Source organism: Struthio camelus, chromosome 3 (assembly GCF_040807025.1).
Source record: "Struthio camelus isolate bStrCam1 chromosome 3, bStrCam1.hap1, whole genome shotgun sequence".
In the NCBI taxonomy this organism is placed as follows: Eukaryota; Metazoa; Chordata; class Aves; order Struthioniformes; family Struthionidae; genus Struthio; species Struthio camelus.
In genome coordinates, this window is record NC_090944.1 from 117,269,342 (window position 1) to 117,296,762 (window position 27,421).

At 38.5% G+C, this 27,421-nt stretch overlaps 1 protein-coding gene across 3 annotated transcripts; it reads left to right on the forward strand.

Annotated features, from left to right (window-relative positions):
• Nucleotides 1-27,160, forward strand: LYPLAL1 (lysophospholipase like 1). Of its 3 annotated transcripts, none has more exons than XM_068939869.1 (6): nucleotides 25-152; nucleotides 4,220-4,319; nucleotides 10,068-10,224; nucleotides 14,796-14,965; nucleotides 26,142-26,257; nucleotides 26,902-27,160. In XM_068939869.1, exons 3-6 carry the CDS (start codon nucleotides 10,097-10,099, stop codon nucleotides 27,139-27,141), a joined length of 654 nt encoding a protein of 217 aa, XP_068795970.1. In that variant the 5' UTR covers nucleotides 25-152; nucleotides 4,220-4,319; nucleotides 10,068-10,096; the 3' UTR covers nucleotides 27,142-27,160. The 3 variants fall into 3 exon arrangements, with proteins under 3 accessions (XP_068795969.1, XP_068795970.1, XP_009667304.1); XM_009669009.2 differs by lacking the exon at nucleotides 25-152 and adding an exon at nucleotides 9,819-9,887 and having other exon boundaries at nucleotides 4,248-4,319; XM_068939868.1 differs by lacking the exon at nucleotides 10,068-10,224 and having other exon boundaries at nucleotides 1-152.
• The last annotated feature ends 261 nt before the right edge of the window (nucleotides 27,161-27,421 follow it).

A 27,421-nucleotide genomic window follows, 5' to 3' on the forward strand; every position in this document is an offset into this window, starting at 1 on the left:
GCCGCTCCTTCCCGCCTCCGCGCCGGCGCCGTGGCGGCGCGGGGCGGAGCGGAGGAGAGCGGCGGGCATGGCGGCGCCCGCGGCGCTGCAGAGGAGCGTGGTGGCCCCCGCGGGCCGGCACACCGCCTCCCTCATCTTCCTGCACGGCTCAGGTGCGCGCTGCCGCGCTTAGCTTCCCTGCTGCCGCGGGGATCGGGGGAGGGGAGGGGGGCGGAGGCGTCGGGAAGGGGCTCGGCCGGTGCCGCTGCCTGCCCCCCAGCCCAGCCCAGCCCCAGCCTGCGGTGCTGCTCAGCCGGTTTCCCCCGGTGCGGGAAGGGGCCCTCTCGGGAGCGTGGCGGGGCGTGGGGGGTGACCTCCCCCCCCCCCCGCCGCCGGCAGCCCGCTCAGGCCGCCGCGATCCGGTCTGCACCGGCCCGGCCCGGCCCGGGCCCCCCCAGCCCTGGCGGGCTGACGAGTGACAGAAACCGCCCTGAGGCCCTCACAGGCAGCGCCGGCTCGACGGCAGGTCCTGACCGTGCCGGGGCAGCGGCTGACGGCGCCCTGACCTCACCCGGCCCCTTTAGAGGGGGGAAAAGAAAAAATAATCCGATGTGGACAAAGTGGTGCGGGCGTAGAGCGTCTTCAGTGCTGGCGCTTGAAGCTGATCAGTTGAGTGTGTTTTACAGATGGTGTTTTACACCCGCTGGGTGGATGTCCTGGCCAGGAGAGCTCACGTGCTGCGAAGCCGAATCTTTTAATCCGGCCTTCGCCCGCAAAGGAGGATCTCCATGCGTTAAATGGCTGGTTTAAGTCAGAGTTTCTAGAATCAGATTGTGATTACTGTTTCCTTAAAAAAACAAACAAAAAAAACCTATATTAAGACTTACTTCTCTGCCTCAAGTAGCAGTGTAAAAAGATTCCAGCTCTTGTCCAAGCTCTGCAGCCACCATAAGCGCAAGGTGGATAATCGCATCAGTGAGCAGTCGCAGGGGAGAGGGGAGGTTTTTTTCCTTAGAGGTTATTTTTAACCAGTTAAACAACAAAGTCCAACTAACAACAACAAAGTCCGTCTGATCTAAAAAACAAACAAGCTAAAACCCCACATAGGTCTTTATTAGATCCGGGCCTTGGGAATCTGTTCTGATTAGCTGCATATATGCATATGTCAGCGTGCTTCATTCCTTTGGTATTTTCTGTTAGTTATGTTTGTAGCTGATGCTTCTATGTAACAAGTAAATATGTGCTTGTTAAATTAATTTCATTTTTGTAATCTAGTTTAATTTTTTCCCCCCAAATTTTATAAGTTAAAAAAAAATGAAGAAGAATTGATAAGATGTTTTCAGCCCTCTTGTTAACGGTAATGCTTTAATGGTTGAGGAAACAGTTTTCTCTCATGTTGAAGGAATGAGGGAAGATTATGGTTAGAGGTTGATTCCACATGTGGTTTAAGAACTCTACAATTTTTCATTTTTCATATGATTTCATTCAGTGTTTGCAATGGGGAAGTAGGAGGGTACTTTTTTTTGGTTTGGTTTAGTAATTCCCCAAAATAGAATTTGAAGCAGAAATAGCCACAGTTCTGTTGCTGTGGCCTGGCGCGTAAAGCTGAATTGGTGCTTTCTGTGCACTGGTTGTGATGGAAAGTGGCAGTCAAATGGCACGAATTCATTTAGTTCATTATGCTTGCTACAGATAAATTATAACAAGTGGAGAATGTAAATGCAAAATGGAATAGGAAAATAACAGATAATTCTCAATGGTGTACATCTAGTTTTAGATAAAGGCTCTGTATGGTAGCTCAGCAAGGAAGGCAAGTGGATGTAAGTTAAGCTTTAAATCTAGAGTAATTTTATAGACTAGTTTAAAGCTTTGCGTGTATGCATGGGGAATACAGAAAGAAAATCTGGAAATTCAACTAATATTTGAAAGGAATATTGACGTTCATATTTTACTTGAGAAGGGAAAAAAAGACAACAGTCAGTGCTGCCATCAGTTTGTTTCAGGTTTGGAGAAAGACTAAATATAGAATGGACTGTGCTTTGTTTGCCTTTTCTAGTATCATTCAGAAGAGCAGATAATGGTAAAATCTATTTAAGAACAGATTGAAAGGCAAGCCTTTCCAAAGGCTGTTGGATTTTGTTTGGTGTCACTGTCTCCTCTCTTCCTCCCTTCCAAATTCTGTACTTACAAATAGGAATTCATTATCTCTGCATGCACATATGGGTAGAGATTGCAAAGCATTTGGACGAAGGAGATGGTTGCCACACTGGAGATCAAAGAAAAATTTTCTGTTAATGAGTTTTCTCTAAAACGTTCATTGACAAACAAGCTTCATGAACTGTAGGTGTTTCTGCTGTTGTTGGCAAAGCTCAGGAAATACTGAATACACCCTCCTCAAAGTCTCCTGAAACATAAGAAATTCGTAAAGACTCAAGTCCTCATCCCACAAACATTTACGCAGTTGACCTACCTAAGGGCCACTCTCGTGCAAGTATTTAGAAGGCCTAGACTTTTGCTTTCTAGTCCAAAAAAAAAAAAAAGGATTATGTAGAGAAAAATGTGTGTTCAAGCCTCCTTAAGATATCTTGTTAATATATTAGTTGACAGCAACCCTGAGGAAACCGATGCATTTCAACAGTGAATCAGAGAGAGATTTTGGTTTCAGACCATGTTACTCACTTCAGCAAAGCGTATGTAGGAATGTGGCCAAAACATGTTCTGAAGCATCCAATTACATCTTTAACTTTGATTTTACTGTCTAACATAGCACAGAATAAGAAGTGTGCAAGTTCTGGGACCCTGTTGTTTATTTGTCACTTGAAGTATTTAGGTCAAGCACGGAGAACTTTGTGGTTACACCATTTGTGCTCAACAGGAAAAATACGCTGGTTTTGGGTCTTTTGCCTTTCATTTGTTATTCTGAAGACACACTAATTAATTGGACATGTAAATAAAATCTCTGCATTTTCTTTGAATACAAAAGCAAGAAAAAGCCTTATCCAATTGAGGAATTGCTATCACTCTAACAATAAATTAGTATGTTTGTGTGTCTTTGTTTACATTAACCCAAGTAATGTGACAGTAAGCTTGGGTTAGGACGGTAGCGTTACTTGTGATAGGGCCAGTTTGTTAGAATAAAGTGACCAATTTGAGATAAAATAATATTAACTCTTAACTCAATTTACCTGTCTGAGTCCAGAATATAAGGAAGCCTGGACTTTGAACAAGACTAAAGTCCTATAGCACAAGCGGCAGTAGTAAAATTCCACTTTGCTGAGTCTCTGCAGAATCTGTAGCTTGAACATTTCTGCAGATTGTACTGCTGCCTGCTATAAACTGTATTCCTTGATAGTCCAGCTTACTGAAGCCTACAGCACTCTTACAAGGGACTTTTGTGTGGATGGTGTTCAAACAGATGACAATGAAGTTATATTTGAAGATACTAGTGAAGATGAGCTCAAATGGTTAGACAGGTGTCTGACGTATGTATGCGTGTTTGTCTATAAGCATCTGCATAAGAAGTCCTTCTGTGTATCTGTTCATAGCACTGAGGTTGGTAGGATTTTTGGCTACAGGCTGAGCTGATAAGACAGGAAAAAACATGTTTCGAATCAGATCTCAACTAGTTTCCAAGTGGAACTTGAAAGGATTAAAGGTTTTGAGGAAGTTACTAAATATTTGAATCCAAACACGTATTGAACGTTTTTACAAGAAGTTGAGGGGTTTGATTGATATTTCACTTGTTAGCAAATCATGTTAGCATAATTAAATATTAAGTTTCTTTTTATTGCTCTTGACTGAGTTTTGAGGTGAGTTAATATAAAGTGCGGTAGTATAAAGTAATTCTCAAGGGGAACAGCAGTTTTCTTAACTCGCTTTTGAAGGGTTCTGTTGTGTTTTTTTATCACTGTTATGAGCAAATAAGGTAAGTTGTGAGTAAGAGGTGAGGCTTTGTGCTTGATTAGGGGGTACTTCAGCAATTTGATGTCGTAAAGTAGTTATTAAAACTTACACTATGGAGCATCGTAAGGAGTCTGTTCCTGGGAAGCTTTGAGTGCATCTTCATCGGAAAGGGAATTGAGGTTATTCGAGAAGGGATTTTTTTTTTTTTTTAGCATTTCGCAAGATTAACTTTGTGGTATGTAAATGAAGTCAATCTAGTATAATTATCTTTGACATGTTAAAATCTTCCTTCTAAATGCACAGAATAACTCTCACTGTACTCTTCTGTGTGATGCAGGTGATACTGGCCAAGGAGCAAGAACATGGATAAAACAAATTTTGAATCAAGACATGGCTTTCCAACATATAAGAGTAATTTACCCCACAGCTCCTGCCAGGTATTGTTTAGTATATTTTAACAGTAAGATTATGTTACCTTATTCCAGTGCTGTAAAATACACCTGTGAATATTGGTGTAGATCATCATGACACTTCCTTGCTCTTTCTCCATGTATATGTTTTTTGGCGAAACTGGAGCTCAGCAGTGCTTTGCTGCCCTGGGACTGTGATTCTAAATGGATAAAATTTCCTATAAGTCACATTTCTAATTCACATTCAAGGATTGTCCTCATACTCTCTCTCCATATGCTTATTGTAAAAAGAAGTTATGCCAAGGTGTTTTATAGCAGCATTATAAAGCCATATCCTGGATCACCATTCCGCCTATTAACTTCTGTAAATTAACCGATTAAATATTTTGCCGTATTTAGTGCCAGGCTTCAGTTCTGATAAGTGGTCAGTCTTTGTGACAGGGAGGATGCAAACCGCAAGAAAGGTCTTCAGCTGCTGGGGAGAGGATTGGGAATTAAAATTACACATTTCTTTTTCTTTTAGTTTGAATCCTGACCCAACTGTTCGAAAGAGAGTTGAGCTCAACATTCTCATCCCAGGGGGCTGTAGGCACAGATCTCGTTATTAAGTAACGTTGTGTGTTCAGTGGTATACTGGAAATTGAGATAAAAATATTTACCCTTGGGATTTTGAAAGTTAATGAGGTCAAATCTTAAAGGCAAAATTTGGGTACCTACCTGCGAGTTTGGCTGTCTAAAGACATGGCCTAATATTTCATAGATGTTTAATTTTTCTGAATTTTTTAAGGTGTCTGTCGTTGCAGGTGAGGAAATTGTTTCCTTTACAGGTGGTAGGACTTCAGTTTCTTTCTGAATTTGTGCTTAATTATGGATGTAAGTATTGTGCTGAAAAGAAGAGGAAATTATGACATTTGGCATAGACTTTCGAGGTACAGAGGTTTGAAAGTCAGAAAAAAACTTCTTGGAGCATGTAAACAACTGCAATAGCAGATTTTGTTTGGCAGTCACTTAATATGTGAAAAAAACTTGACCATATATTTTTATGATCTACTTAGGCAGGAAAAGCAATTGAGAGATTGTGGTGTGAATATAGTCACTATGCTGCAGAAAAATCGTGCCTATGAGCAGAAGTCTTTGAAGAAGTTGCACTGTGTTGGGTCAGTAGGTAGTGAATATGATTTTCTGTCAATAACGTGCTGTTACTTCATTGACGATGGGCTAAAGCAATGGCTAGAATTATCAGCACATCACAGATCCACAGAGCCCGATTTCTTACCTATCGGAAGCAGATACTGGAGAAACGTTGAAAGTTTTGCTTCCCTTTGGAACCATCTTTCTTAACCTTTTATTAGCAGCCAAAGCACCTCAGATAGCGTCTGCCAGGCTGGTGCTTCACTTTTCCATTACACTGCACTTCTGGGGTCCACACTTGTTTGTTTATTTGTTTTTTTTAAAAATTATTATAGATATAAACTACATGTAGACGATTAACCAGCAAGGTCATCTGAGTAAAACAAGTGATGTTTGTGGGAAATTTGTTTTTAATTTAAGGCTGTGGATTTCAGTTCTTCAGTAAACAGACGTGAAGAAAGATACTGTTGTGATTAAAAGGTCTGAATAAACAGTTGACCCCCTCCCCCCTTTCTTTCTTTTCAAGAGCAGATTGAGGTCATGCATGATTTAATTCAAAAGTGGCTTTTAGCAAGGCTATGTGGAAATTTGAGCATTGAAAGAATAAAAAAATACCTGCACTGTGATTGTCTTTGACTGGCAATGGGAAGTACACTTAGGAATATTAGCATACACCCTTCTGTTGCTGATTAGTGCCGTTAGCTGACATACTGAAATAAAAACAGATGCTCTGAAGTACAATAACGTTTGCCACTGTTTGCCGCAATGCAGAAACAGTCTGTGAAGATAGGTGTTATTGGTTGGCATATAAATAGCAGAAACCTTTGCGACCAATGTTATTTTGATATTCAAGTCCAAAACATACTCTACTCTTTGAAAAATTTGTAATGGTTTCTCACCTTTCTTTCTCAGCAAAGACAAACAAGGCCCAGAACATCCAAACTTGAACAGCATTAAAATAATAAATTAGATATTTTAATAGACGATCTGATTTTATTTTATTTTTCCAAAGAATTCCAAATGCTTCTGGCACCAACAGAGGAAATCAGTGTCCTCAAAAATGGGACCTACAGGTAGAGAGTTGTAGATGTGCAGATATGTTGCAGAAGGTTCTGGTCCGGTCTTCAGTCATGGGGGGACAGAGGGATATGCCAGTGAAAAGCTGCACTCTCATGAGTGAGATTCTCTGTAGATGGCACACCCTGCCGCTGCATTGTCAATTATAAGAGCAGAGTGCAAAGCTTGCCAGCAGGTTTTGACATTGATGATGAAATCAAAGAAAAGCTCAAAGTTGGACAAGGCCATACTAGGATTGCTTGGCTTATGTGCTCTTCTGGCAAAATGCTGCTAATATAGATGTAGCTCATACTCTATAAACTGTCTTTTCCAGCATAGCTTACCACATACACATTAAACACACTCAGTAAAAGTAGTTATGCCAGTAAAAGCAAATTTGATGATACAACTGCAAGCTAGAGGCTTTGGCGGTCAGAAACTACATCTCTGCAGGTCAGAAATTACACCTCTTCACAGGTTTGACTGATAAAATTCTGCTGGTAATTTGATTGGCCTCATGCTGTTGATTGGCCTTATACTTTCTCTGACTCTACTAATAAAGAGCTCTGAAAAGCTGTGGAATTTGTACTTTTCAATGAAACATTAAAATTTTTGTTCTTTGTGCTGGCTGGGTGGGTTTTGTGTTTGGGTTTTGTTTTTTAAATTTTTTTCCATGCACTGAAATAATATGTATTTTTCATTTGCTGTAACACCAAACATGATTTGATTCAAAAGTCAATACATTTGAGAATTATTTGGGAAAACCAGCCTAGCATGTAATCGAGAAGAATTCCAAAACATGTTTTCTGCTTGTCTAGTACTGATTTCAGCAAATACTAGAGCTAACACTTTATTTCTATGTGTAAAGGCAATAGAATGTTACTGGATTACATCTTATAAAACTGGTTTGAACTATTCTCTCTAAGTCTCTCTTAAATGTTGTAGAAAATTCCTAAAAAAAAGAAAAAAATATTTTAATCCCCTTTTTAATGTACAGGGTCTGTGTAGAGAGTTATCACCAGCTGTCACCTGAACAGGTAGTGTATGCAGCGTTTTGTCATGCTCCCTTTTAAGTATTTCCAAAGCCCTAAGAGTCTCAGGTTTGCCTGTTTCCTTACTAAAAATAACACAATGCAGTTAGAAATTGCACTATTTTTTTTAAAATATGGTCAATGACACTAAGTAAAATTTCGATGATAAAAAGGATGCTTGAATGAAAAAGGGAGAAATTTATGAGGTCTCAGTGTGGTGCAGTTGGGGCCAAATTTTGCCCAACTGAGTTACTTTGAAAACTTAAATTTTTAGATTTCTCTTCTCAGAGGCGATTTATTTTTTCTCTGGCAACTGGGACACGGAAAGTAAGCAGAGAATTCGTTTTATTCTAATAGGTTGTTCTTTTGAGTTTACCTAGTTGTATTTCCAGATCAGTGATACTACACATAGATTTAAGTTGTTAAATACAGCTAAACTCATGTTTCTTCCCCATTGTAATTTTAATGTATATGTTCTAATTAAAAAGGAGAAATTCAAATTGTTGTCCTGGTAGCTGATGCAATCCTTAAAGCCACGTCTTCAGTAACAGTTTTGAAGGAGAGGGTTTCCTTTTTTTTTTTTTTTCCCTTTTTTATTTGGGTCAGGATGGCTACAGCTTTAAATACTGTTTCAGCTGCTAAAACTGTGACTTAAGCAGTCGGTTTCTACTGAGTTTCTAAATCAGAACTGAATACTACCCAATATAGACGTTTTTAATAGAAAATGATAGTTTAAATTGGCATTGCAGGAGCTAACGTGGTAAAGTAAAAACATTTAGGCTCCGCTTGTTTTAATAAGTATACCTTACCTTTTATAATTCCCTTAAAAATCTAGGTCAAAGATTCTTTGCATTGTCTAGCATTCCACTCTGATAGTCTTTCTCTTCTGCAAGTCAGAAAGTAAGCTATAAATACTGCTTGGGCTGTTTTGTAGATCTTTTTGATGTTCACTCAGCGTACTTTTCCATGGCCGGTAGGTCTCTCTGCAGAGTTTGTTGCCTATTTTTTTCAGTATATTCTAACTTTCATGGTCTATAGGATATAAGGCTGGTAAGGACTGTTCAGCGTTGTGTGCACTGGTACTCCATCCTTTCATCTGAGTTCACATTGTTGCTTTGCTCCCGAGTGGAAATGAGTTTCATCTCAATGTAGTCCCCATTTGGCCATATCACAAAACCACGAGACGGTTTGGCACCATTCAGCTACATTGGCAGTTTCTACTCATGAGAGGCCTAGAACTGGAAAAGCAGCAGGGGTACTGTAGGTCAGACTTGAGATGGATTGGCAGAGCTGCGTAGGGGAGCGTGCATAGTGCCTATCATACTATGTTTGGCTCAGGCAAATGTTATTAATCCTTCACTTTTGTGAGCCCTAACTTCATTCACAAATTTAGCACAAAGAAGGCTTTTTAGAAGAGGAATTTTGAGGGATAAAGGGAAAGGGGTTTTGTTGGTATCATGGGGTTGTTCTTAAGTCTGTTCCCGCTAGTAGAAATATAGCATATTCTGCATAAAAATGATGAAAGCCTGTTTGGAGGAACTGTATTTTCATTTTTATTTATTTTCTTGCATTACGTAAGGAATATATATATTCAGACAAACATGTAATGCTTACATTATATACTAAATACCATGCAGAATGCACTAAGCCTGTGTCAGAGATGCTTGACATTTGCTACGACATGCTTGGGGGATACAAGTTAGAGTAAAATGGCAATGATCTTGGACTGTTAATCGCTTTAACTACCTCGTACTCTTAGATATCCTTCCTCTCCCTTTTCATCTCTCAGCCTTTATTTAGTGCAGAAGAATTGGAAACAGTATTTTTTGTATAGCCCCTCCAGCAAGCGTTTGTGGGGTTCTAAGTTACATTTCATCCTGTGCCCTTGCTTTACATTCTTCTAGTTGGAAGTGTCCAAGTTTTCAGTTTTGCTGTGCTTAGCCAGTGTAGTTCATCCATCCTCAATGCTATTTGTCGCCAGCTTGTGAAGGATACAGCTCTGAATCCGAGAGTGCCTTTCAGACTCCTTAATGGAATACTAATTCAATTTGACCCCTGGTTTACCACTTGCTGTTTTCTTTCACTGAATTTATGAAGCAGCCACTAATAGCTATGAGCAACCTTAGCTAAGGGTTTGGCAGTGTGTGGCAAAGGTCATTTGCAGGCTGCACAACCGTAGCATTATTGCTGTTTCTCTGATTAATAAAACAGTCCCTACAACTGACCTCCCCCCTCCAAAGAAACAAAACAAAACTAGAAACAAACTCTAGCATAAAGCTCTGTGGGTCAAATTCTGCTTCTCTTGCAGCTTCCTTTGTCTTAAGATGGAGAAGATTTGTCCCAAGTAACAAAAGCCACAGACGTATTATTTCTTCAGGTAACTATTCTGTATTGGTTCCATTAGTCTCATTTCAGATGATGTAATCCAGAACAACTCCACTAAAGTCATTTGTGTTTACACTGATGTGGCTGAGTGCACAGACCCGGTATGTTCCATGGGACAACCGGAATTATTCCTCACAGAAATGACTGTTCCCGTCCTTTTGTTTTCTCTAAGTACGTTTTCAAGTTTACCTTGGATTCCTGATGCGTCTTATGCTGCCTGTGTGTTACCGTACCGCAAAGCTTCATAGTCAAGCTGCATTGAACCTCACTTTTAACACAAGATATGCTTTGGACTACAGAATTTTGAATTATGCTTCTGATTTGAAAAGGTGAATTCTCTTCTCCCTCTCTTTTTTTTTTTTTTGATTCACTTTCTGTTTCAAGTAGACAATGGGAATTGAAAGGCAGAATTATGGACCAGATTTTCTGTTGTGGTGTACTAGTGTTGGCAGTGAGCATTCTCACTAGCAGAGAATTTGAGACTAGTGAGTAAATTTACTTTCTTTGGAAAAACTGCCATCAGTTTTAGTACAGTCACGACTAGATTCTAGAACTTGAGTCATCTTCTGGCAGTGTGCATTGCAGGTTTCCTCAAAGGGCTGCATAGACCTGCAAAAGACAACATTAGAATGTCTTATTTAACTTCATGCCTTTTATTTGAAAGGAGGTGGATCTGGGAAAGCAGCAAAAGTGGCAGTTTCATGAGTTTTGAAGTATTTTTCTCTATTTAAATCCTGAAGCCTGGCTTCACTGCAAATTCCCAGTTCTATCTGACATCTCAAGAAGATCTCACTGAAACTCCAAGAAAGCTGTAAGCCAGCAGCACCAGTGGTGTGGGTATTTTAGGTGACGTTATCAGCGGAGGGATTATAGTGCTGAGTGTAAAGGCAGTGATATAATTGTGTATCAGGAGCAAAAGTGGGGGAAGAATATTTTCTGTGTATCAACATGCTGACTGCTGCTCTGATGTTTCTTATTTAAAGCAGCTAATAGTCTTACTGGCCTATCCTTTTAGGTCATCTTTTAAGGTAAAGGTTGGAAAGGGACAGTGATTTATTGGATAATCAACAAAACACCTGTAGTTTTAAGTCAATTGCTATACTGATAAAATCATTTTAGAAATGAAATTTTGCATGTTTTTTAGATCTGAATTTGAACTTTACATGGCATCGTTCAGATGTTCTCCATTTATGTTAACTTAGGGTCATTTCAAACTGTTTAACACAATTCTAAACATGTATAAGAAGGTCTAAGAGTGCATTTTCCATGCTTCAGGAGGGTGGAAAAAGATGTAGACATTGTTATATGCTTTCAGTGTATTTTTGATGTTAGTATATAGTTACTTACATTGGCAGGGGCTGACCTGTCTTTATTCTGTTAAAATGTGAATGCTCTGTGTTATTTTGGAACTTTGCCGTGAAATCTGTAGTAAAAAACTTACTTTTGTATTTGAATACAGGTGTGAAAGGAGGAAAGGATGATGCATGCTTACATGATATATTCTCTTTTTGAAGACATTTAGGTAATGAGCTCTGTTGGATCTTTCTGAGACTGTGGCTTCGTAGGCTCAGTCCTTCAAGAAGTATTTTTATGAGGAAACCGTTACAGATCAGTACGCACCCTAAAGAAACAAGACCTATAAAGTAATCAGAAAAAAAAGATCTGGAGTGATACTGAGGATGTTTGGGAAGCTTTTTAAAGGTTTTAACCAGTAGGGTGCCTGGAGTTTCTCCATACTGACTGCTACCCTCTCTTTTCTCTTTGTTTTTACATGTTTTGAGTCAGTTCAACTTGCAGGAAGTTGCATTTCAGATATCTTAAAAACGGATACAAGTTTGGAAAGTGGATATACCTGAAGTGAGGATTCCTGTTCTCTTGTATGAGTTTGAGTCTTTTATGTGCTAGAGGCTTTAAAAAAAAAAAAAAAAAAAAAAAGCTCCTTCCCTGCGTTTTTTGGTTTGGCTATATATTTATATTCAGAGTTTCAACAGCACAGGTTTTAGAGACATGGAACTTTATTTTTAATATCATTAAAAAGACAATACAGAAAGTGAACCACACAAAAAATTAATTAGGACTAGCATTAGGATTTTTTTTTTAACTTAGGAAAGCAAGAAATCCAAACTTAAGGCAGACAAAAAGGCACTGTCCTTAACTGACCATGCTGAGCTTACTGGAAGGAGTTTTCACTCCACTCTGTGTTCCTTTCCTTTTGTGTATTTCAGTCCAGCCCTTCATGTCACTGTAACATCGGGATTTTCTTTTTCTTTTGTGGTTTAATTGTATGAAAAAATTTTGTGCTGTATTCTTGGAGCTGTACAGATGGTTCCATGCCAAACATATTTGTTTACCGTGGTAATGTCTGAGTTGTAGTATGCCAGCTAATAAAGGGATTTATTTAAGGAACAAGGTGAATGACTAAAACAGATGTGCCAGTTGGGTGAACCATTAAAAGAATCTTACTTCTCAGCTTTATGTAGAAGTTATTTTTAATGCATTTCTGAGAAATCAGATGTGGTTGCAAGGATGTTTTTCAGACAGCTGAAAGCATCTTGTCTGTTTGCTTGGGGGTCTTTTCCTTCGGGCCTACACGTTAGCCTTTCACCTGTGGCACTGGAGAATTTGCAGAGAGGGCGGGTAAAAGTCCTGATTTTTGACATCTAATAAAGTATTACAATCTCATCATGGATTTTGTCCTTATTCTAAATTGTACACTTTAGTTCTATCATTCAGTTGTGAGAAAATCCGTTTTAATATTTCTTTAATGTCTTGTGTTCATTTCACACAAATGTGTATCATCAGTCCATGGAAATACTAAGCCAACCTGATGTAATAATACTGAAACCCCATGTATCTTTTCTCAAACAAAGGTACATTACTCTATTGTTACTAGAAAATAAAACATTCTGGCTGCTAAGTGTTTTTACAGGGAGATTGATGTAAAGGTATTTGAGAGACTACAACTACAACTTTGAATTAAATGTTATTTGTCCAAGTGGTTAGTCCATTGTACATCCCATCACCCAAGTGACTTCCAGAGACTCCTTTGGTTCCGCAGTTGTTGGGATTTTTTGTCTGGAATGTCTCCTTTTACAAATTGGAAAAACTTCCACGTGTTAGAGATTTGTAATCTTCTTCATTAGGTGTTGATCATTTCACTTGGGAAGAATCCTGGAGAGATTGGTAGCACGAAGGAGAAGCAAAAAAAATTTTTTTTATAATATTTCCTTAAATTTGGCTTCAGCTTTTTGGGTGTATGAAATATTTCCACTGAATTTCCTTTAATTTAGTAGTTATCATCTTTTAATAGACAGGTAAAGGCTAATTTGGAAAAAAAAAAAGTGTTACTCTTAATTCCGCTGCTTAAGTACGTCTTAGTTTTGAATTAAGCAAATAAGGGAAAATGGTAGTGCATTGTGTGCCTTAAGCTGGCCACATACTTATATGCTGTTTTGAGTAATAGTGGATAGTTTCAGTTTTACATACTCTTTCCTGAAACAGTTCCCAAATATGTGGAAAAGTGTAATTTATCTGTCTGTTACCATTTATTTTCTTTTTCTTTATAGTTGGTTTATCAGCTTCTAAGTCATGGGCCATATTTATTTCACATTCATAGCACCTAGCAGAAGAAGAATCTGTGTTTGGTCATTTTTGACCTGTGTAAGTGGGTAAATGCAAATAGCATACTGCATGTTGTACCCTCCTAATAATGGCAGTATTTCTGGTTTAGAAATAGAGCTTTACATATGTGAAACTTCTCGGGTATCAGTAAAGGCAGAATTTGTTCCTTCATTGAGAATAATTGCAATAGCGGCTTTCTTTTTTTAGGTTATTGTTTAAGTTATATGTTATATGTTTAAGTTTAATCTTAGTAGTGAAAAAATCCAGTGAGAGAGCAGAAGTCAACGTTTGCATTTTCACTGAGTTGCCATCCAGACAAATTTATCAAAGGCTGTCTGTTTGTAGGCAACGATTGTAATCTGATCTGAGCTCATCTGAGCTTAAGTTAAAATGAAAAATGTGTCCCCTGATTAAACAGAGCAATTAAGGATTTTAGGAGGCTTGGTTTTGAGAGGAAGCATCGATCTCAAAGCAATATGTTTGGTATTGAATTGTGGAACCATTGCAAGGCGGTTAGATCACCTTTCTTAGGATTTCAGGGCTCTATTCGTCTTCTTTATTTTAAAAAGAAAAAGCTGCTTTGAATTGTAATTTCCTTGATTATTTGAGGTACGGGCAGCATGTTAAGGCACTTAAGATACTAATCTGACAACATAGTATTGTGGGGGAAAAAGTATCATTATGTCTCTAATTTTAGTGTCTGCACACCAACCCAGTGAACACACGGCATTTATTTCAGTTATTTTTGAGATACATACCTCATTAAGGTGAGGATTGCTGTATATATGTAAGGAAAAAAAAGATTGACAGAAGGCAGATATTTTTGTAACTAGTCAGAGGTTCACCATACACAATTCCTGTCAGTTTCAACAAGAATAAGACAACTAAATCCAATAAAGCTAGCTCCTTGAAAGCCTTCTTATTTGGCAGTTAACTCCAGTTTGCCCTATTCCCAGGTGAGTTTCAACCTTGACTTTGTTTAGGATTAAGAATCTCTTGGCAAGGTTGGGATTCCAAACAGTTAGCTGAACTGTTCAACCTTGAAGTTGAAGTGACTGAACTGACTGAAACTTACATTTTATCTAGCGTCCAAATGCTGTTGCCATTCTTGAAGGACAATCTTTGGAATGCAAGAGGTGAATTGAATTAGAATTGATAGAGGTTGATCTCTCCTTTACTGAACAGATACTGCATTGTTTTTATTTATCTTAGGCATGCCGAAGGCTTTTGATCTTACTCATGGTTAATCATTTGGATTTTTTTCCTTCTGCCATCCCAGGCCATATACACCTATGAAAGGAGCCCTTTCCACTGTGTGGTTTGACAGATACAAGATCTCCAATGACTGTCCAGAACACATTGAAACTATTGATGCTATGTGCCGTGGACTTACGGACTTGATCAATGATGAGATTAAAAATGGCATCACAAAGAATAGGATACTAGTAGGTGAGAAAGACTTATGTTTTGGTTTATTTTAATGTTTCTAATCAATCAGAGATCATGTGCTTTGAATTTACTCTGTTCTGAAAACATATGAGCAACTCCTGCAACTGCTGAGCCATCCCTTCACCAACAGATTCTCAAAAATATTGAATTCTTATCTAAACCTTCGTCTAGTGAGGAACGTGGCAACCAGCAAGCAGTATTCTCAAAAATGTAATTTAAAATTGTTTTTGTTGTGAATTGGTCATTTGTAGTTGTAATCTAAAATGCATGATGAGCCATGTTTTACTTTAAAAAACATGTACTTCTTTGCTGATTGCTTTTTAGCCTTCTTGGCGGATAGTAAAACATGCATGCCCAAAAATATTTGTATTTCTGAAAGTGCATATATAGCATGTAAGTAATCATGGGCTTTTCCTTTCTGCTATAATACTTTGGGATAAATTAATTCATGAGGAAACAATGATCTGTGTGTTAAACATCACTACAGATTAGCACTTGGTAATAAATGACCTGTTAGCCATCGTATTTTATGTGTGTCTGTCTTCCCATCCATCTTAATTTCCACAATTTCCAGCAGCTTTAACAGTACTTCTTGTGAAACAGATAGTGGGAAATTGAGGCACAGGGATTGAGGCCAAAGGAGCGGCCTGTGTCAGAGAGGGAACGCGAATTAAGGAGTCCTTGGCTCCCTGTCCCGTTCCTAGACCGCAAAGTATTTCAGGTTGGAGAAAAACTTTTAATGTGGGAACTTTTGAATTTATGGCCAACTAAGTCATGTCATCAACCTCCTGAGTGGTGGAGCCACTACCGTTCAGCTAGCATGTTTTCTTGGTCCAGCCCCATGTTGTTCTTTGAAGGCCTCTGTTTACTTTCCCTTTCTGGCTCATTGCCCTGGCTGCAGAATGCATTGTTTTGGATGGCTGTCAGCATAGTCCCTTTGATCTGACTTTCCTGTGTTATACCTGCAGGCTTGGAAACAGCTGCAGCGGAGCAGGTGCTTTCTGTAGGATTAGCTGGGAGATGTTCTATTTACAGATCCACTCTGCTAATAGGCTTTTTTCTTTTTTCTTTTTTTTTTTTTTTTGCCTTTCACTGCAGCTTTCAAAATTAAAAGTAGTGAGACTGCAGAGTGTGGAAGTTGCTTTACAAATTGCGAATAGAGCAAGGAAATTGATTTGCACCAGTTCCAGTTCGTAGATAATTTGGAAATGCCCATCTCTGTACCTAAATTCCTCAATTGCAAATCAGGAATAATGATACTTATTTTGTTCCTCTTAAGAGCTTTAGTTTCAGGCTTCTTGAGAAAGGTGCTGTTTCTTTGTTTCTGTGATATATGCTACATGCATACAGATAGCATCCTCACAGTTGAATCTAATATTAATGTAACAAACATAACAAAATTAGGCAACCCTGAATTGTCTCCATCCAAAGTGCAGGAGGATCTGGATGCATAAGAAGTCTGGTAGAGGCAATCTAAGTGTATCATCTATGTCTACACAAGATTAAGTGCTCTTCTATGAGGACTTTGTGCTTTCCCTGCGCTAGTTTTGATGATTAACCATGATATTATGCAACGGAGAACGAAGCTCAGAGATCCTGTGAGGTTTCTGTTTGTAAAGATTGATTTTAGTATCAATCTGAATCAGCATAATGTGACGTTCTTAATTATTGTAGATGGGACTTTGTAAATACTTGCCCGTCTGTTGGCATTGTTTCTTACAGAAAGTAAGAAATTCTGTAAAGGCACATCACAGCTTTATAACTTTTTTGGTTGAACGAGTAACACAAGGTTGAGGTTTCGTTTTTAAGATGTAGGCAGTGTTTCTGTCCCAAACTGTGAAGTCCATTGGAAGAGGAGAAATGGGTGGCCTAGGATTTTTCTGAGTTTGTGGAAGATTGGTGTGCTGGGGATCTTGTTAGATTTCTCTTTTAAAAGTCAGGAACATCCATCAAGAAGAGTCTTGAGGTAATCAGGTAGGGAGCAGACAGCGGATTTGTGAATGCCTATACAGGAAAGCTAGAGGAGGCAGCCTTTTTGAGAGGAAGGGAAAAATAAGATAATTATAGCAGAGGGAGTCACAGTGGAGTGTTGCTGTGAATATTTCCCCAGTATGTTTAATGATGATGAGTAGTGTTGGAGATCCGTGTTACAAACACATATCTTATTGTACGTATCTACATAATGGGTACACCGCTTATTGTGGCAAAAAGAAACAAAGGAGTTGGGAGAAGAGGTTGGAGGTCTTAGAAGTCTGTGAAGGACAGTCGGAGGCCTTTTTGGATAAGTCACAGAAACTGAGAGAACAGTTGCATGAATGAGGATTTACAGGGAATGAGATGGATTATTAAAGAGTTAAGGAGGACCATGTTGTGGGGCTGTCTATTCTGCAATGAGTGGGAGTTTTACTGAGTAGAAAAAAAAAACACAAAATGAGCGTAACAAAATTGAAGGTTTTGATTTTATATGGAATACTCGAGCAGAAATTACAGACTGAGGATGAGTGTCAGATATTGTTAGGTGAAGGAAAACTAGGTGTTAAGCGAGCAAGAAGGTGGGTAGCTGCTGACAGCTCTGAGGTGTGGGATAAGAAGGCAAGATCTGAGGGAGCACTGTGCAAAGTAGAGCAGGAAGGAAGGGGAAGCAGGAGTAGGCACTCAAGCATTGGAAAATGAGAAGCCCTGCACCTGGTGGGGGATGATTCTCTGCCTTCAAACTTTCTGCCAGGCTGAGGATTGTGGGTACAGTAAGATCATTTGTTCTAAGAGACACTGGAGCCTGCGCTGTTTTTTTTGGTAGCATAATTAGCTCTGAAATCCAAAAGTGGCTGTTTATAGAACAGAACTCTGAGGGTGGAGGGTGAGGGTGGAGCGTAGGTTGTGTGATGCCACTCCTTTTCTTTATCAGAAAAAAATACTGGAGCAGCTTCATTTTTAAGAGCTGCTCTGTGAATCTGCAACTAAGTATCTTAATTCACTGGCACCGATGAAGTCCATTTTTAAAACCTCCCTCTGAATTCTGTGTACCAGCATACAGTAGAACACAGCTCATCTACACATTCCTGCTTCTTGATAGTTCTCAAGGGTGGCTGGCTTTCCTCGTAGTACAGAAGTCCTTTGAAGGTAGCTGCCTTCTGGTTCATTCAGGTTTTTTCCGCTAACCGTAAAGGGGAAAGAAAAGAGACTGTGAGTTAAATATATGATTATTCAGAAATAATAATATCATCCCCAGAATTTGATAATGGAAGTCAATTTTTTGCCAAACATTCCTGTAGAGTTACTCTTACTGGTCTTCCTGGCTAATGCACTTCTTGCAAATAAGCCTGTAAGTAGGTTTATATTGACTTTGGAGATAGAATGATGGAATTAGTCAAATTCTGACACTTGGAGCTTTGGTAGTACCTCTTCTTGAAAACTGACTATATTCCTTCTTTATAAATGTCTGGATTCATTGCTAAATTAGTTAAAAAGCAAACAATCACATTCTGAAAGCAGGGAGAATCGTTTCTTTTCCTATGTAAAACTGATTTGTTTTTTGGGCGGTGGGGTTTTTTTTACTGCTTCTCTAGTGATACCATGCTATAAAATAACTTCACTCATATGGGAATTGCCAGAGATTTAAACAATCTTATTCTTGAATATCTCAGAAGCTCTGGGCAGAAATGGCCACTTTACATTTGAAGCATTTTAATAGGTCTCACTTTTGTCAGCTGTATTTTAGTGAAAGGCTATCTTGTTACTCTCTTTTTTTGGTCTTGATTTAGTGCTTCTTTCTTACTTTTACAGATCACTTTCTGTATAGCACAGAAATGCTGATCCAAGCATGTTGGTGTTTGCCACCTGTAGTCACTGGTATAAGCAGCCAGTGAAAATAAGCTTTCAATAACAGTCCTGTAGGTTTGACTGTCTGCCAAAAAACACATGCTTGATTCCTGACCCCTTGTACTATAACAATAACACAAGACACACAACCACTTTTGTTTATTGCTAGACTTCTTACATAGCTACTGAACCATGGTGGAAGTAACATGAAAGTTCTGTGCTTCTTGTAAATATTAGCATTTTCATCTCTCTCAGTATGTGTGAAAATGGGATGGGGAGGAAATTTCTTGGCTTTGAGATCGCAGAGAGAGTTCTGTAAATATGGGAAGATGAAAAATCAACAATAAATCACAAACAAACTGGACAAACTGCACCTAAAATCTTGTTACTTTTGTATCTTTGGCCTCTAATCTTTTTGCTGTCGCTCATCTCATCTTGTATCTGTTGTATTTATTAGGAAAATGTTGTCTTATTCAGAGGGACTTGCTGTCTTGCTTTCACAGAGCGTATTTAGGGCTTTGTGTTGCCATTTGTCGCTGCAAGTGTAATTCAAATGAGGTTTCGCTTTCTGTACCATCCATTATGTGGCTTCGTGGTTTATCTAAACAAATGCTTATGAATTATGCTTGGCTCAAACCAGTACAATTAGTCCATCTTCCCCATAATGCCAGCAAACTTTTCACTAATTTTCAATGCTTCAGTGTAAATTTCTACTCTGAGAGGAATGTTCTCTCTGCTTGTTTGTTTGCACATGAACTGGTCATTTACTTTTCTTTCAGTTCTCTACTTTTGTTTTAACTTCCTGATGTGCAAGCAGGAAACATAACAAATAATGTTTCTGTTCCATTCATTAATCATTGAGTAGGACTTACAAATGGCTATATTATTTTTCCCTACCTCTATGTTGTGCAGTTATAGATTATTACAATCTCTTTCTTTTCTTTACACTTAAGAATTTCAATGTTAAGCCTTTCCTGATTGACCATGTTTCCAACAGCCCTGGTTGTTCTTACTGCTCTCCTTTGGGCTGTCTCTAGCTCCTGTATAGTTTTCTAGACGTATCGCCATCAAGACGAGATACAGTACTTCATCTGAGGGCTTTCCAAGGCTGAACTTACTGGAAATTTTCTTACTTAGTTACGGTCCTTTTTCCAGCATCATGACATTGCTCCTCTGTGTTGAGCCTGGGATCCGGTATAATCTCCAGTTCTGTCCTTTTTAAGGAGCAGTTGCATAACCAGTTGTTCTCCTGTCTTGTAGTTGGGTAGTTGATTGTGCAGTTTGCCTGAATATGATATTTCACATATTTCGCTGGTGTAGGTTAAGTGCGAAGAATAAGGAGAAGAGGTATTCATGTCTGAGAGCAGAGTGCCATAAAAATGTAAATGAAGGGATCTGCACGTCTAGATATTTCAGAAATAATCCTCAGTATTAAGAGACAAAGTTGACTGTAAAAATGGCAGGTAGCTGTGTTGCAGCAGGACTGTGCTGTCATCCTCAGAAACAAACCAAGAAAACATAAAGGCAGATAAAGCCATAGCTTTAGCCATAGAATAGGGTAGCATCTGAATGACAGTTAATTTAATGCTTTTCATGGATTTTATTTTCCAGCTGAGTAATAAAAATTATGCTACCTTAGGACCCCCACTACCACCTGTATCAGTTGAAAATAAAGAAAGCATGACCATGTTGTACTGGGATATGATACATTAGAAAATATTGTGTACTTATTTTAACAACAAAACACTAGAACTTGTGCCACTAAAATATACATTTAAAAATGTCATATTTCAGCTGAAAGTTGGACAGCAAATTTATTCATGTTCCCAGTATGTAAAAAAAGGAAATGTCTGAGCCAGTCAATGGAAGTTGTCTTTGTTCTTGTAAAGACACTAAGAAGTTACTGAGTAGCAAATAGAATAAAAGACTATCAAAGGTTGAAACCTTTCATTTCAGTTTTGCTAGTATGTAAGGTTAGTGTTGGATAAAGTTTTGCAAGTAGATTAAAAGGACAAAATTGTTCTGAGGAAATTTGCTCAAGAGAGAAAGAACATGTTGCAGCGCTTGCGGCAGGAGCAGTGTTCTGAGAGTTCTGTAGAGGAGGGAATTTGCTGTTCAACCGACTTTTGTACTCTTCTCTGATACTCACGTATGAGCACTGTTAATGTGTATGGTGCTTCCGTTCATGTATGAAGAAGGAAGGCCTAAACAGAAGGTCAGCTTCTGCGCAGATGGTGCGTACAAAAAGGTTTTGCTGTTGCCATTAATAGAAGGTAGATCACAGAAAGTCCCTGAAGAGAGCAGAAAGTAAACTGAAATTTAGTGTAGGGAAAAAATCACAACAACAAAACTGATTAAAATAGCTCTTAAGTTGAAATATCAAAAAGAAGGGATAAATTGAGAATGAAAAATGCTGTGAGAATGGTAAGAAGATTAAACGAAAGTAGGTAATGTGTCATGATGATAACAGAATGGGCAAAGGCAATTTCTGACTGTGCTGGTGCAGCTTCATGGAACAGAAGGGTGATTGTCTCTCCACTTGCACTGTGGACACAGGCGCTATAACATTCATCTCTTGCCACTGTATAACCAAAGCTATACTGATGTATTTGAGGAAATGCAGGGAAGATGAAGAACACTTAACTAAAGAGAAACTAAGGAAAAAATACTGCTTAAAAGAAACACCTCAAAACCCACCCCTTCTCCCAAATATGAATCCCTGTCTCCTGACTGCCTGGGGCGTAGCTTCTCCTCTTCATCTTTTAATGCTGTGTTGCAGTGAGGCAGCGCCCACCTCTCACACTCTAACCTGTGTGAGAAGAGCTAAAATTCTGACTCTGCAAGTAGCATAAAATCTGTACTCAGTACAGGATTAATACTTAAGATTTTTTCCAGCCAGTGTGATTTCCAGTGTGAAACATAGCTTTGATCACTTAATTATACTGGAAAGACCTGAAAAGTGACCTAGTGCGTTGTTTGGTAAATCCATAATCATTATCTACAACAAATTGATTAAGGCATTTTACGGTCAGATTTGTGTGATTCAGGAAACAATCAGCAGTGTAGAAGGCATGTTTGTTAGAAAGGTGTTCTTTCTAAGAAGAAGGATGAAAACCTAAGGGGCATTCTGAAGTCAGAAGTGGGTCAGTGCAAGCCCTTATGTGGTGCGTGGGAGAGAAAGGGAGAGTTGTTAGCATTCTGTCATATATGCAGGACACATCTGAAAGAGAGAGAAGTTAAATAAAGAAATCTTTGTTTTAGATGAAAACGTTAGTCATTTTCTTAGATACAAACCCAAACATTGTTAAACAAAATACAAAGAAATGAATAAAGCTGAAGTTTGACGGTAGGTAAATATTTGGTTTTCTGAACTTAACATAATGTTAAAGTATCATCATGGAACAGATTGTCATTTCATACAGATATGAATTAGGAGCAAATTAATAGAAATCAAGATACGTAAGGGAAATGAGCTCAAGCTTTTACACAAACATTTTTATTTTTTAAAGGCTCCTGAGGCCATTTGTAAGCTGTAGAAGGAAGCTTTTGTTTTTATTACTGAAACATGACAGCTGTGATGAGGGGTTCTGTCTTCCTCATATTACTGAAACATGACAGCTGTGATGAGGGGTTCTGTCTTCTTCAAGCAGGAATAAATTACAGGCAAGAAATTCAGTCTGTATTCATTCCGTGTTACATCACTGTGTGGCTAGGTTACCTTAATGTATTTACACATGGTATTCCAGCAAAGAATATCTTGTTTTTAATAAGATATCACACAGGAGTTTCCTTCTGATTCACATTTTTTATTTTGAAAGTGTGAAAATCCTGTGATCCTATGATAAAAAAGAAGTGCTTTGCTGAATTGAGTCCATTTTGTATGTGCTTACTTTTTAGCCTGTCCATAAACCTCCTTGCAAGGCAGGAAAACTAAAGGTAATGTAAATGGTTAAATGTTTTCCTGAAGTAGGGTCTATAAGGAATAATACTGTAATGCAGTCGTTGCTCCTGAGCATTATAAAGCTAACACTTTTTTAACTATTTCTAAGCATTAAGATCTGTTTAGACATAGGTGTAAGGAAAATACATGGAAAAAAAGCATGCTAGCAGATAGTGCTGTGTCTGTGAAACGAATTGGCAAGTTCTAAACTTTCACGCACAGTCTTTGTACTCTTTGGGAATACGTTGATCCCAAGCAAAGGGCTGGCTGTGTTCTGCCCGTTTAAGGCTGAAATGTTGTACTGTCATTTTTGATGTTGATTAGCATTCATGACACAATCTGCTTAGCAGTGCTGTAAAGCTTCCGTATTCTTTATGCTGAGCTCAATGGTGTACACCTGTACTTCTGTTTTGCTTGCATGCTATCTATTGTATCACTTTGGACATTTATTTTGTGTAATATCTGTGCATTCTTCTTATTTTTCCCTAATCTGAATATTAAATTCCTTTTAAAAGGTCTTGACAGGTGTTTTTTGTGTTTTGTCTAATCCAGAATTAAACTGAAATGCTATGTTTTTGTAACTGAAAAGTTTTGCCTCAAACCACAAATGCTCATTCCATTTATTGTCTGTGAAGCCTTTACTCTACTGTGTTTACTCAGAGATTATTGTGGTATCAAGTGATAAACTGCAGGTTTTCCCCTGGAAAACCAAATTCAAAGAACTAGTCCTTTGTATTACATTCTCATAGTAGTATGAGCCACATGAAGGAACCATTACCTAATATTCTTCTAAACAGAAGGTGACTGCATTGTCAAAGACTGCTGGTGAGTAATTGCAGATAGTGTTGCCAGATTGTGACTAAACGGGTACAAACTTTTAGATTAAATCATTTACAAACTAGTAATGAGTTTTCAATGCAAACTTTTTTCTGTATTGTCAAACACTTACTTAAAATAGGCTTCATTTTGTATGTGGACAAAGTATATCTGTATTTATTTGTAAGCAAATGCAAAATGGTCTCTATAGGTATATATAAGTGTAAGCGCTATTTTGGGGGCCTTGGGATGACTGCATCACTCAGAATAGTCACAAGGAAGTGATAAAGTAAATGATCAGATTCCACTGGAGAGAATAAAGAAAACTTCAGCACAAGACATGTTGTTTATGTAAGAACCTTGGGTAACTGTTGTATTTTATATACTTTCTCAGCTGGCTGTTCCTTTCTGTCTCCATGAATGTAGGGTCAATGTTGTTGAAATTTTTGTGGTTGCTTTGTGAGTCTTGAGCAGTGTTTTTTGCTTTACAGAGTTCTCCTGCGTATGAGAGAGAGCAGGTCTGGTAGGAAATGTTGATGCAGGTGAAAGGCTTGTAGTAGCATTTTCATTATTTTTATTTCTGTAAAGACAGATTTTTTTCCAAATTTCAGGTGACATGGGCTAAGAGAGTTTCTGAGCTGTGCTCCAAGCTCATTCTTTCACACTCATCCATGGTTTTCCTTAACTGCCTGTACTTCTGAACTGCCTCAGGGCACCTAGACGTACTGCTTTTGACTTGAAACAGGTGACGATTGATGCATAGGGTAATATCAGGTCCCAGCTTGATTTATCAAAGATAAATATCAGGGTATTAACAGACCCTGGGTGCGTGCATAGCTACAGGACCGAAGGTGTATCCCCTAGCTGGGGACACAGCTTTCCTAATTCAGTTAAGGATTGTGTTAGCAAAGGAAAGAAAGACTTCAGTCTTCCAAGTTGTATATTCTTGTTCCTTCTCCCCAAGATTCAAGTTCTGTGAGGCAGGAATCTGCAGTTCACTACATCTGGCCAGATCGATCCCTTAGGACTACAAAGTGACAATAAATAGAAAGAGGAATGAGAAACACAGTATAGGCTCTGATCAGAAATTGGTCAAAAATCAAGAAACACTGTTGTGAGGGAAGAAGGAGGAAAGCACTTGGAGTGTGGATTTGTCTAGTGTTCTCAGGAAAATTTCCTACCCAAATCCAGCCAAATCTTCTAGTCATAGCATAGCAAGGAGTGTGGGCTAAAAAGGCCTCAAACCTGGCGGGACCTGCAGTTAAACATGCTGGAGAGGATTCCTCTTTAGGGACAGCCTCACCGTGGCCAAACTAATATATACAAAGTGCAGCATTCTCTGCCTCTGAATTTATGTGCCCTAGGGATTTACTGTGTGATTGCAGGATCCAGTCAAGTCGCGAAGTTACGCGGTGTTGTGTTAAGCTTGAGTTCAGTGGTAGATACATGCTGCTTCCTGGCCGGGCTCTGTTCGGCAGCTGTGTGAAACTTCTGTCTGGCATAAACCTGATTCAGCCCGGGGGGCTCACATAATCCTTGCAGAAGAGCCATTCTGAATTTTGGAGTCTTGTTTTAATCACTTCAAAAAGATAGCAAGCCGAAATGGTTTAGTCTTTCATCTATTATTTTTGTATTTCTCCTTCAATCTGTATTTGGTATCTTTCATGTAAGAAGGTCTGGGCTCAGAATTTCACACCTAATTAACACCAGTTAACTACCTGGCACAAGGCAATTGTATCACCATTACTCTGTGTGCTAATACTGTTCTGAGTTGAGCTGGAATCATAACCTTTCTCTGTTGGTTTCTGTCTCTGTGCTAGGAGAGATTTCAGCAAGCCAGTTATTCCTCGTGCTGGTCATTACCTGGATGCAGCCAATATAATAGCCTGTGTGCTGTATCCTTGTAAAGTAATATTGTGGTCTGGATGTCTTTCCTAATAAATTAAGCATCTGTCATGTAAAAATCATACCTGAGGAATTATCTCGCTTAAGGAATTAGTGCAGCTTAAGAGACAAATGGAACACCAAGTCATTAAATTCAGCGACCCTGTTAGAACTCAGATGGGGTGTATGGCTGTGTTTCCCCGCTACTATTTATTACCTATCCTAAGGAGCAACAACAACAAAAAGACCTCAGCTGGCGTATGGTAGTCTAATGTGAGGAATGTCCATTATTTAGTTACAACAGTATACACAGATCTCTTATGCATGAATGGTACTATCCTAAGGGAAAAGCAAGCTGCATAAAGAACAAGGATAATTCTGTTTCTGGAATTTTGTTTTATTACTGTCACAGAACATAAAGCCACAGTGTTCCGTTACTTGGTAAAGACTGTACATGAATAGATTATAAAGTCATGGCATTTTTGCTTGATTCTTTTCTTTCTCTCCCGGTAATGAATCTTCAGCAGTTCTCTAACTATCCAGCTTCTTAACTGAGTCATGGTTTGATTTAAGGTCATTGTAACCTTTATGTTATTCAAAATGGTTTTTGAATGCATTATGTATAAAAGAAAAAAGTCTGAAGGTAAAAATAATCAAAATGGACGTTGGGTTACAAAGACATAGCAAAATCCAGCCTTTTTTTTTCTTGCATCCCAGGAGGCTTTTCGATGGGAGGCGGAATGGCAATGCATTTAGCATATAGGTTTCATCAAGATGTGGCAGGAGTCTTTGCTCTTTCTAGTTTTCTCAATAAAGAATCTGCTGTTTACCAGGTGAGTATGTGGTAGGCTTTACAGAAATACTTCTTAGCTAAAAGATTAAAATTAAATCTGGCATGTTTCTCCATTTGGGCAATTAATATTCTAAACATAAGAAATTTCCTGAAAATTGATAAGAAGAGTATTAGGAAAAAGAGGCTTTAAAACTACCCTTAATGATGTTTCATTGCTTTTTTTGCACATACAGTCCAATTATTTTGTTCAAAATAAGTCAGTGTAGAAGCCAGATTAACAAATGAAATGTCATTAGTAAGTTGATGTAAGTTGTCATTAGTTATCAGAGATTCCATGTAATTGTAACTATTCTTTGGAAATGTGAAGTGAATTATAATACTCACAGGCTCCATCTGCTGTCATGAATTTTTTCTGTTTCTTTTATTTGAAGAAGGACATAGCCCTAAATTTAAACCGTATCATTTGTCAGAGTTAGCACATCAGAAGAATTTGAAGTGCGGGTTTTTTCCTCAGGGATCTTTCATTGTTTGCTTTTGTACAGGCAGTACAATATGCCCCCTAAAAGGCAGATTAGTAGATGAAATGCTATGCAAATTGTCATTGCTTTGTTACAGAGACACCGTGTAACTCTATTCTTTGAAAATTTCTAATGCTTTGTCTGACAGTGTTTCTTTTCCATCCAGGCTTTGGGCAGAAATGAAGGTGTCCTTCCAGAATTATTTCAGTGTCATGGAACGGCTGATGAACTAGTTCTTTGCTCTTGGGGTGAAGAGACTAACAAGATGTTAAAGTCACTGGGGGTGTCAGCATCATTCCACACTTTTCCAAACCTTAATCATGAATTAAGCAGAACTGAAATAGAAAAATTAAAAACCTGGATTGTAAAGAAACTGCCCATTGAAGAAGCAAAGACAAATGAATAAAAGATACAGCTTTCGTGTACTTTCTGATTTCTGATTGTTTTAAGGTCATGCATGGCAAATGGGTGTCCCATACATATTATATAAACAAAGCTTCAAGTGAACACTGTTATATTCCACACAGTTCACTTAGTTTGTGGCATGATGGTGGTAACTATTGAAACCCATTTTATTGTATGAATTTCTTTTTCTGTTTTCTTGTCCAGTGTTTAAGTACACATCCATGTCAGTCTATGGAAAATAATGACTGATGATATTAAAACCATTCTTAAATAGTCAGAAC

What these genes read in the sequence shown, in the direction of transcription:
- LYPLAL1 (XM_068939868.1), top strand. Translation starts at nt 68, where the DNA reads ATGGCGGCGCCCGCGGCGCTGCAGAGGAGCGTGGTGGCCCCCGCGGGC. An exon ending in CATCTTCCTGCACGGCTCAG is followed by an intron (nt 153 to 4,219) that starts GTGCGCGCTGCC and finishes TGTGTGATGCAG; the next exon opens with GTGATACTGGCCAAGGAGCA. An exon ending in AAGAATCTGCTGTTTACCAG is followed by an intron (nt 26,258 to 26,901) that starts GTGAGTATGTGG and finishes TTTTCCATCCAG; the next exon opens with GCTTTGGGCAGAAATGAAGG.